Raw genomic sequence first — 11,847 nt, 5'->3', positions numbered from 1 at the left:
GGAGCACATGGACATTTTGACCATCCAGGCAAATTATAATTTGTTTTGATCTAAACTGCAGCATGTCAGATTATGAATTAATTAAAAGATTCAACAGTATACATTAATAACAATCAATTACACAGGTTACACAAATAAAATCTTTTCAATCACAATTTTACCCATCATTATTTTACACAGCAATAATTTCCACCCACTCCCATTCCCAGCAATCTGTAGCTCTTTTGTGTTACATTTTAATAGCTTGGTGATATTCACACCTAACCCAAGAATTACCACCTTCATGTTATTTTTCCTCTAAGGCAGACTGAAAGACAGAGAGTGTGAGCATTGAGCATGTTTTCTTGATTTGCGATATGCATGGCTTTAGTGGCTCCACTCTTTATTTGCGCTAACAATTCTCAATGAAATGTTGAGGGATTATTTGTGGCTACATACCTTGTTTCAAGGACACAGCAGGGCAAGATATGAGACAATAGAATCTGTCTGAAATGCACTGGGTTTTCCAAGCACTTTTATTTAGACCCTATATTTCTACTCATACCATTCATACTTTACCTAATCTCAAGATTAATTGTATACAGTATTTCTAGTGAATAGGTATATGTTACTATAAAGAACACCTATGTGCTTCTTTAACATAATGCTTTCATGGACATCTCATAAAACATAATCATTTTAAGTATAGCTTGGTGCAGTTCAGCCTATTTATTGGCTAAATAAATATATCAAATGATAACAAAACAGTGAACAGTGTTTTCCTTGCAATTACTGCAAAAGGTGTTTTTGTTTTATTTTTTTTACGTTGGATTTCTGTACTCAGGACAATATCAGTACAAACTGAACAACACTAAAATAAATTTGACATTTTTTAAACCTTAGAATATTAAACATTCTGCAGTCGCTCTTAAGTGTGTGTGGCAGAAGTAGTAGACTGCTAAAATGCCTCAAACATCCATGATCACACAATCACATTGTATATAGTATATAAAAAAAGAGAATAAATTCCATAAAAAAATGACCACTGTGTAGTGAAAAGAACACTATTATTTTTTTTACTTTGCACTGAATTGCAAGGTCCACCAGTCAAGTGACTTACAGTAGAATCTAATTTCATTTAAGATGTTTTGCTGCTCCTCCACAAGCCTTGGATCAGGTTTACTACTGTAGGTTTGTTTGAATCTCATGAGTTTAAAACCTCAAAACGATTTTATTACACATCAGTGTAAAAAACTTCATAAAAAACATATCACTAGAGTAGTACCTTTGAGTGTGCATGCTTTAAAACCTTTGGTTGGAGGACCTTGATGATGTAATGTACAGTATAGTACTATGTAAAAGTTTTAGGGATCATATTATCTTTAGTAAAAATGTCATTTTTGTCTTTAGTACAATTTTTTTTTGTTTATCATGTATGCATTATTATCCATTTAATATGTCCAAACAGAGCTTAAGGAGCAAGCATGACAAAGAAGAAGAAGAACTTTGCCATATTCTCCAGAATGCTCAGTAAAACCTTTAGCTGTTTTGCTTATTTACTTATACTGTATGTAACACTACTGGTTATCTTTATGAAAAAAGTCATCACACCAAATATTGACACAGCTTATTTTACTACTCTTAAGCGCTCTTTATAGAAGTTTCTTTTAATTAGAATTTTTTTTAAAGCCATCTTTGCTTATGACATTTTTTTTGTATGTGCACAAGACATTTGGATACTACAGTACTGTACTGTATGTAAAAAGGCTGTTAGGTTTTACTGAGCATTCTGGAAAATATGAGTTCAAGTTTAAGTGATGGTTGACTGCAATGACCTATGACTTTCACACTAGTGGTCATTGTTGTAGAAAGTTCTGGTGCTGAGAATCCCAGGCTCTGGCTACCTACACACAAACAAACACAACTGGCAAACCTCAATCAGTCATTGGTATTGTTTGGTATTTTGGTCCGTCCACGTGACATCTAGCATATCAGCCAACAGATTTCTTAAGGGGTCGGGGTGCCGGCCCGACGCCTGATTGTCATCCACACACTACGTGCAGTTTGGGAATGCCAATTCGCCTAGCGTGCATGTTTTTGGACTGTTGCAGTGAAATGGAGTACCTGGAGAAAACCCACCATGCATAGAGATAGCATGCAAACTCTTTGCACATGGACCAAAAGAGGCAATCAAACCTGGACCCCGAAGGTGCATGGCAACAGTTCTAACCACTAAGCCAAGACATTCAGCCCCAATCAGTCAGTGGAAACTGGAGTTACTGGAGGAAACCCACAAAGCATATAAGGAGAATATGCAAACTATGAAACACACACAGACTGGTGCCAAGAGTCAAACCATCAACACTGGAGGTGCGAGGTGAAAGCCATCCTGATGAATTTCTCTACCTTCTGTCTGTACTTTTTTTCTTTTTTTTTTTAAGAGCACGCCTTAATTTCACAAAGAGTGACATTTTGTTTATCATGACTCGGTCTGACACCTGGGTGGGTATTTTTGTGCAGTGAGGTCTAGCCATTATTTGCTGAGATTTCCCGTCATTCACACGGCGCATGACAGGACGAGGCGTTCTGTGGAATTCCTGTGACCCAACGCACGCGCGTAAAGACTGACTAGGCATAGAGATTTGCGTTTTTCAGTCGGTGCAAAATTAATTAAGCAATAATTGCGCGCGCACTGCGGTTAACGCGCACTCCCTCTCTCTCCCTCTCTCTCTCTACCGGGGAAAGGAGCGCGCGTGGAGTGATGACACTCAGCCACAGTGCTGAGGCGCGCGTGCCTCTCTGCTGCATCATATTCCTCCTGGTGGAGTTTTAAAACATCCGCTTATTAACAGAGGAACAGAGGGATAGGATTGTTCTTCCTAGAATAGTTATAATAAAAAATATATATATTTCAATGAACAAATAAAATGCCTACAGTTGCAGAATCATCATTTAGTGGAATTCGGCGGATTTTTCTCTGAAGCGCGCGCGGGAGGTGCCGGAAAAAAGGCGCAAGGCACGAGCGAAACATTTTGGGAAGTTTGTGAAATTTACAGGATTTTTTTTGTGTGTGTGTGCGCAAGATGCCGCGTAACTCCGCGGCCCTGTGGCTCGGCGTGCTGGCGCTGGTGGCGCTGACAGCCGCGCAGAACGACACGGAGCCCATTGTGCTGGAGGGGAAATGCCTGGTGGTGTGCGACTCGAACCCGGCTTCGGACGCCAAAGGCTCCTCGTCTCCGCTCGGCATCTCGGTGCGCGCCGCCAACTCCAAGGTGGCGTTTTCAGCCGTGAGGAGCAACAACCACGAGCCGTCAGAGATGAGCAACAAAACGCGCATCATCTACTTCGACCAAGTAAGCAACATTTGTTTTGTTTTTCACGGTTATAAAAGTTAAAATCTTTCATCATGAATGCATATTTACTTAGAAAACAGTCTGAAATAAATGCCTAAAATAATAAACGTGTTTCCCCCCTATTGTATACAAAGTATAAGTATAACTGTATAAAAACAACTCTTATGAATATACGATGTTTTTCCTTGTGGGGTGCACCACCAAGGGAATATCTTTTTTTTTTTTTTTTTTTTACAATCACTAGACTATCAAATCTTACATCTGGACCTTTTAAAGCTTAGCTCTAAAATCTAATTAATGCACCTTTCCAGGTATAAGATTCATAGTAAATGTACAAAACACAACCCCAGTGTCTAGGAAAAAAACCTTTTTTGCTGCTATCATTTCTAATAATACAGAATTGGCATATTTTTTCAGTAAAAGTCTACATATTATTCCAGATAGTTTGGCTGATTAATGAAAAACAACAACAATAAAATAAACCAGTTAAACGTTCAGCCGATCGATAGAACACTCTAATTAAAATCATTATTTTTTTTATGCAGGTTTAAAGTAATCAATGTTATTAATACAGGATAAAATTATGCAGTTTCTGTTAATTGAGTTAATGACTTACACTTATAATTCTTTCCAAATGTAAGTAAGATTACTTATAGTTTTTAAGTTATTTCAGTTTTTATGGGACACCTCTGTAGATCCTTATGTCTTATATACATTAAGTATTCGCCAGTAAGTTTACGTGCAATCTATGATGCATGTGTCTGTATGTACTGTATGTATAAAATATAAAAGTGACAGTTTTGTTATCGCATTCAAGGAATCTCATATACTGGTTCAAAGCTGCTGTAGGCCGCTACTTTCCTCTACTGCTAAATAGAGATTGTAGAAGACCACGCAGGCATCATGAAGTGTAGAAAAGTGCACACTCAAAGCACAGTATTGCCCACTGTGATGAAGTGCAGCTGTGCTGCATTCCAGTCAGTAGCCTACATAAATCATTACTGTGCACCCTTACCTTGCTTCCTCATTGTATACTTCCAGCAATGCAATTCATAACCCTGATCTTAATTCTTAAGTCATACATCACACTGCAATGTGCATAAAATTGTATAATATTTATAACTCAATATGTTTTTTTGTTTTTTTTTAATATATATTTTTTAAAGTTACACAATGTACCCATAACCTTTTTATTACTAAACAATATAAGGCTGCAATATGCAAATGAACCTGCAACCCATCACTATTTTTTGTGTGCTCGGATGCTCCAGACGAGTGTTTCTGTAGGTGTTTTTGATGATTCATGAGTTTCGCATGATCCAGGAAGCATAAATGATTTTAATCAAAATGATGCATTGTGTAACCTTGTCAACAGAAGTTCCGTAAGGTCTTTTTTTTAAATCTATTGCAACATGTAATTACAGTGTAATTTTGTTTGTATTGCTTAGCCTTATATATTATTGCATTGTCACTTCGGCCACATGCGGTGTTGCCATTACTAACCTTCTTGCTTCTCGCCATTCACTTGTCATTCAGTTCTAACACACACCAACAGCCCAGGACAAATGAATCTTATAGAGTTTGGCCTTGGTGTTCAGATACAGGGCTCATGTTCCTTATATATCACTTCTGGATATGTAATGATAGCATTGTGTAGAGCCATGCTGCCATATGAGCTTTTTGGTCAAAAAAGAATTGCCAGTTGTTCAAGAAAAACAGAACCAAGAAATAATTGTGATATTTTTGGTAGATGTGTATCCCAACATATGTTTTCTTACTGAACGCTTTCATCCATTTGAGAGACTCATGTTTAAGATTTGGCTCAAGCTTTAATAAAGTCTTAATTAAGTGCTCAAGCAGATGGACTACAGAATATATCTAGTATTAACAAGGCAGTGTTTTACCTTGCACCACACTCTGTTCCCATTCAACCCTCCCTTCTGCTCTATCTTAACTCAACTTTTGCAAAGACAGTGCTAATAACTGTGCATTTTGATGCAGGACACAAAATAAAACTCGGCTGCTTTTTCTGCTGAGATGTGCTGTGTATAGGCCGCCCTTGAGGGCCTATTATTCCTTACTCATTACTTTGGCTGTAGGGGCAGGAGGAGGGGAAGCGATAAAAGTAGGTAGACTGTCCAGCTGCTCTTCGCCCCTGTTTTGTACAAATCCTCAATGCACACAAATCACAAATCAACCAACCAACAAAACAACAAACCAGGCATTCTGTCTAACCCATAGATTGATGCCTATTGGGGCATTTATGTAATTCTCTGGCAGCGGAGCCAGCCATGCTGGCCTGCTGTGTATTGTGTGAGAGCTCTGTGGATGCTAGCCATGCTCCCAATGGGATGGATACTGGTACCAATGGTGCTTAATCTTCACAACACTCACTGGAATGAGCTGCTTGAGTTTGGAAAGGACTATTGGATGCCCATTTGTGAGCTATCTGGAGTTCCTAGATATGTTTATGGCAGGTGATTGTGTCTTATCTTTCCCAAATGGTTATGGAAAAAAAAGAGCCAGGTGGATACTGGGTCAGACCTTTTGGAACAACAAAAACAACAGCACAACAAACCAAATACTAAAAAAGGATTGTTGCAATTGTGGACAACTATATGTTTTCTCCATTGTGTCTTATTCCAGGAAGTCTTAATGCCAATAGTAGTGCAGAAAAAATATGAAGATGCTTTTGAAATGTTGGTGTTGCCATCACATACAAAAGAGGTATAATTATTGCACAGATTTATATATTGGTAAAATTGTAGGTCTGCTTAAAATATCACAAATATTAAAATATTATCATACTATTTTAAATGCCAGACGAATTTACAGTACTTCATTTGCACACATATAAACAGAAATACACTGTAGATTTTTATGGAATAAAAGTCTACAAAAAAACAAACAAACAATAAATCACAAAAGAGTTGTCACCTCTTGCTTTTAATGGTAGGGCTCCAAACTTGCTGTGTAACATCTTTTATCTGGCAGTCTGAGAAGCTTTGTAGTCTAAAGTGGCACAATAAGCACAACGAAGAAAGTGAGCAGAAACCCCAATGGGTCAGAGACAATAGAGTCAGTAGCATCATAGTACCTCCTGTGCTTGTACAACAATATTGAAAATACAGAATAGTACATTCAATACAAAGTTCCAAAAAAACCCCTGTATCTAAATATAAAAAAAATGTAAAAAAAAAAAAATATATAAAGCAACTAATTTGTTAGTTATTTCACATTACATTTGTGTCTGTTCATTTGGAAAATGTTTTTTCACAAAGAAAGTAGAAATCAACTGAAGGATAAAATTCTTAAAAAAGCAGATTGTTGTAAAAAGATTGATACAGTGGTATAAAGTTTTCACCAGTTTACTAAGTAGCAATAAGATGAAAAGAATACACATAGGGGCTGATTTAATTGATTTTGCGTACCAAGTATTTTTTTAAATTAGAAATGGGATAAATTGTAAATCTTGATGGTAATTTACAAAATGTATTATTTTCATTATGTGCAATTAATTTAGGGGAGGAAACAGCATGTAAATGAGGATTTTCTTGTGCTGTTTCTTCTTGACACCCACTGAGACTTGCAGAACAATAAAACAGAAAATAAAACTTGTCACATGAGCATAATTACACACCAGTTAGAGGCAGAAAAAAAAAGATTTTCTGTTTATAATGAACTTGTGAATAAAAATCTGTTCACTCTCTATTTCAGTGCCATGACATCAATGTACAGTTTGTATCTTATAGTAATGTAACTTTGCTGTGGTGGTATTAAGTCATTTTTATTAACATTCTGTTCTTTTTGAGACACCTGAGTTAATTCATGAGAGTGGCATACTGTATTTAAAGCAAGCCATACTTTTAATAAACATTCTTTTAAAACTTTGTTAATTAGGCAATTTTCTAACTGTTAAAAATGGGCTTTGACAAAATTGATACCTTCCCTTTAGCTGTACCATTTCATTAGTATAATCGACATTTCTCCAGGCTGTGAGGTTCAGTGAACCAATTTGCAGTTGGAAAATTAATCTAATTTCATAAACATCACCCTGTTTTTTTTTCTCTTTTGAATAAAAATGCCCCTAATTTAATATTTTTCAGGGAAAGCAGTTTAAGTGGACGTTACTCATTTGAAAGATGAAGTCCTTCAGTTCACACATATTTTGCAGGTGCTATCAAATTTGCATGTTTTACACACCTCGATCTTGAGTAAAACTTTAATGTAAGAGTTTGAATGAGTGATGCTGGTCTGCATGGGCATTTTTTTTATTTGGTGTACAAGAAATTTGCAAAATAACACAATGTAAGGAAGGATTAACTTTAAAGGGAGGATGGAATTACAGAAGTGATTTTTCTTACAGCCTAATTTGTATGAAATGATTTTTGCTTGTTAAACAGTACTGTCCATCTAAAAACTTGTAGATTAAATTCAGAAAACCTGAATCAATGTTTTACCATGACAGGCTGCAAAGTGCATAAAAATACAACTTAAAAACTTGTTCATTTCCCCCTCTAATCTGGTCCAACCTTAGCATTAAACATCACTAGTACTGTATATTAATCACCGGCCTGATCATCTGTCATCATCTGCATCTGTTTCTCACTGGTTCATGCCTTACGGTAGATCTTTTTGATGCTTGAATGATTCATACTGTAGGTCACTCTGTGGCTTAACAAACAAAAAACATTCATCTGAAACTGCTCAGGGACTGGACTGAAAATGAATGAGAGCCAAAAACCTTCAAAAATGAGAACCAAACAAAGTCCTTCTGGGAAGTCTGGACAACTATTCCTCAAGACTACATTAAAATACAAGGAAGTCTGGCTCTTTGGAAGAAAAATCTGAAGAAAGGTGGCTCAATACATGTATTGTGAATCTTATGAATTGTGAATGAGATCATGTTGTGGATACACTCAACAGCCAGATTTGTAGATACAGTGGAGACTGCTTTTACAGTATTTTGCAATAACTTTAGTTTTACAGGTTACAAATAAAAAGTGTGGAAGTACAGAAGATTTTATCAGTAATAACAAGATTGAAAGGTTATGTTTTATAGTATATTTACATAAATTAAAAACTGTAAAAGTTTGTATACAATGTAATGATCTCATTTAAATAAAAAATATACTGTATAAAACTAAACTACTGAAGTCTCTGTCTTCTAAAGACTTTAATTCGGTCTTTTGGACTGGACTTGTTAAAATATCAAGGCCAGTACAAATCAACTTGAGTATGAATTTTACATAATTGTACAGAATTTTAAATAATTGGCTTATGGTTCCATTTTAGGCTGACTGTGTCAATCTGATGTGGATAAAACTGAACACAAATATTTAAATACACAGTATTCTTATCAGGAGCCCTAGTGTGGCTTAGGAAAACATTGACAAACAACCACAATGTCACTGCTAGCCTTTAATTCGGACACCAAACAGGAAGGGGAAATAGATGTCGGAACATAGTTTGATCTCTCCCTGAGGCCACTTTTTTTTCTGCTACTCACTAGTCCAGTTTTGATGCTTTTATGCCCTCGAGAGATGTTCATGTTCTTTGTAGATAACGATGGTAACTGACATTGGTGGGCCATTTGAGAAAGAGGCTAATAAATGGATTGTTTTTGGAGAATATTCAGCCACTATAATGACCTTGGGTGCAAGGATTATTCTGTTTGTGCTTTTTCTTTTTTGATCTATCTGATTTAAATGTTGTTTGTCTACTTAATTGTATATTCTTTGTATATAAAAACGATGAATTAAGGTTGCAGCTGATAGAAAATGATAGTTACAGCTTTGGAAATGCCACATTACCCTATGCAATGCAGTCATTTAACTTATTGAACTATAAAATGTATCTAAAAATAGGGATCTAAGAATAGTATCTAATGAAGTGCCAACGCATTTGTATATAGACTGCTTGCACATTCCATGACATTTGCATCCTCCAGTAGGAAACAGATTTTGCTTTGCAGATTGTATTCATAAATAAAATATCATTATTTAAAATTTAAAAGCATATCTTGGTTAAATTTAGACAGATTCCTGCTTTCTAATTGACAGCCACAGATCAGGATGACAAAGGAATCATGAGTGTGCATGAACACGTATTTCAATTAAGATCTTTTGTACATCTCATGAGAAAAAAAAAAAAGAGAGAAAAAAAACCACAAACAAATGCAGGATCTTCAGGAGAAAATACTCGAATGATAATGTGTGGCCAAATATAATTCTTTATAAAAACGTTTTTCTCTTAATTTCATGCTTTGATGAATTTGAAATATATATTTTTTCCGCCCTACAGGTTCTTGTCAACATAGGAAACTATTTCACATTGGACTCTGTATTTCTGTCCCCTCGCAAAGGCATCTACAGCTTCAACTTTCATGTTATTAAAGTATATCAGAGCCAAACTATACAGGTGAGAAGGCATGTCGACAGGGATTGTAGGCTTGTGCGATATACCTACTGTATATTATCATCCCTGTTCATGATCACATATACTATCTATCTGCTATACTGTATATCACTTTAAAATATGCTTAAAGAGCAGCATTACTCTCTGCAATACAGAGAGATGAGCTGACATGTAAATCAGACACTTCTTGGAAGCCCTGCCCCTTCCCCATCCAAGGCTCCCTTGCTGTTATAAATACAGAAATGTATTAATGTATCAACTGAGCTAACATTACGCAAATAGAACAACTCAAAACTCCAGAGACTCAGACCAAAAGGAAGAACTCAAACCGCCAACCCTGAAGGTGTTGACTGAAAAAGTTTCAACTCAACTGCAACTTCATGGCACATCTAACACTGTACAAATTAAATTATTGGTGATGGTAATTAACAGGTGATTAAATATGCTGAGTTTTTCTGCTCTTCTGCTCAACAGTGAGGAGCATCATCAGCCAAAATTTTGGTTGGGTAGACATTAGCAAATTTATAAAAAGATGATATCAAAATGTGATGTTATGCTTTTTTAACAGTATGACTGGAGAATGAAATGAAATCCATCATGCAGCTGAGTTTTCATGATTACAGCAGTTTCTAATTGCACAGCTGGTAATATGATTACATCTAAAATCATATTCATTTTCTTTCCATTTTGGTGGAATTGAGGGTAATTAAATTGTTTATTGCAATATAATAAAATAAAAAGTCAGTATCACAGTCACAATATCGCACAAGCCTACTGCATGGATATGAACAAAGAATATCAGTTTAACTCTGTTTTTTTCCTATTTTGAATAGATAATTATAAAGCCATGTAAAATTATAAGCGTAAAAATGTGCTTCAACTTTAAGACAAGTTGATTTTTACTATGTTTAAAAAAAAAAAAATTGCATGAAGCATTGATGAAGTGGCTACCTTTCTCCTTGCGCTTGATAAAGCCCATGTGACCCTGATTTATTATGTTCTGTGTGTTCCTACATATGGACTTCTCATCTGCTGTCTTTTAGGTGAACTTGATGTTAAATGGAAAGCCAGTCATCTCTGCCTTTGCAGGTGACAAAGACGTGACACGAGAGGCTGCTACCAATGGCGTTCTCCTCTACCTGGACAAGGAGGACAAAGTTTACCTGAAACTAGAGAAGGGAAATCTAGTGGGTGGGTGGCAGTATTCCACCTTCTCTGGATTCCTCGTTTTTCCTCTGTGAAAAAGAGGGCGTGACTGCCAGCTTTTCCACACGCCAACAACATAACGCCATTGTTTAAGCGATCTGTCAGCATCAACAAGAAGGGCCTGGACTGGAGGAATTCCTCCAAATGCTCATTCATTCACTGTTTGCCCAAAGTGTGAAAAGGACCTTTGGAGAAATATCGTTGTGGCATGTGTGTTCCTGTTTTCATGATGCAAAGACACATCTAGGGACCTGCTGCGAGTCTTTGTTGCCTTCATACAGTATATTTAACAAATTCAACCGAAGTATTTAATGTCTTTCAAAGCAGTGGATTTTTCTTACCATGCGTCAAATATTAGTCACTTTTCTGATGTCTGTAGGGTCAATCAATGTCATTTGTATCTGATCACGCATTAACTGTTTGATATGATAGCACTTTTCTTTGAAGAATTCCGAAGGTACACGATTTCCTTTAGTGCTTACACATCATAGGGAGCTTTAGGATAAATGATTAAGAATGTACACCTAAACTCACCTAAACCTCAACTCAATAAATATGGGGTGACTAAACTGGAACCTTTGAAGATCTCATTTCCTACATAATGTTAATCTTTATCGTATATATCTTATTCAGGAACATAGGAATATATAGTATGGAGTATAAATAACATTTTTATTTTTTCATTTATTTATTTATTTATTTAACATTTGTTAATTTTTTTTACATAATTGGCTGAAAAAAAAAAACGAAAAAAAAAAAAAAAAAACCAAGGTGAAACACAAACCTTTATGCTTGGGTCAATTCATTAAATGAAGATGAACAGTCATTTTAAACTGACAGTAAGAAGATAAATAAAAATCTTTGTAACTATGGCTACCTCCTTATCATATTT

At 35.9% G+C, this 11,847-nt stretch overlaps 1 protein-coding gene across 1 annotated transcript; it reads left to right on the top strand.

The window, feature by feature from the left end:
• The first annotated feature begins 2,607 nt into the window (after positions 1–2,607).
• On the top strand, positions 2,608–11,556 carry cbln4 (cerebellin 4 precursor). Its single transcript, XM_053482873.1, has 3 exons — positions 2,608–3,332; positions 9,636–9,752; positions 10,793–11,556. Exons 1-3 carry the CDS (start codon positions 3,063–3,065, stop codon positions 10,988–10,990), a joined length of 585 nt encoding a protein of 194 aa, XP_053338848.1. The 5' UTR covers positions 2,608–3,062; the 3' UTR covers positions 10,991–11,556.
• The last annotated feature ends 291 nt before the right edge of the window (positions 11,557–11,847 follow it).

This window comes from Clarias gariepinus, chromosome 22 (assembly GCF_024256425.1).
Source record: "Clarias gariepinus isolate MV-2021 ecotype Netherlands chromosome 22, CGAR_prim_01v2, whole genome shotgun sequence".
In the NCBI taxonomy this organism is placed as follows: domain Eukaryota; kingdom Metazoa; phylum Chordata; class Actinopteri; order Siluriformes; family Clariidae; genus Clarias; species Clarias gariepinus.
Note: the sequence above shows the minus strand (reverse complement) of the source record. Positions and strands in the feature narration are given on the sequence as shown.

What these genes read in the sequence shown, in the direction of transcription:
- cbln4 (XM_053482873.1), top strand. Translation starts at nt 3,063, where the DNA reads ATGCCGCGTAACTCCGCGGCCCTGTGGCTCGGCGTGCTGGCGCTGGTG. An exon ending in GCATCATCTACTTCGACCAA is followed by an intron (nt 3,333 to 9,635) that starts GTAAGCAACATT and finishes TCCGCCCTACAG; the next exon opens with GTTCTTGTCAACATAGGAAA. An exon ending in ATCAGAGCCAAACTATACAG is followed by an intron (nt 9,753 to 10,792) that starts GTGAGAAGGCAT and finishes GCTGTCTTTTAG; the next exon opens with GTGAACTTGATGTTAAATGG.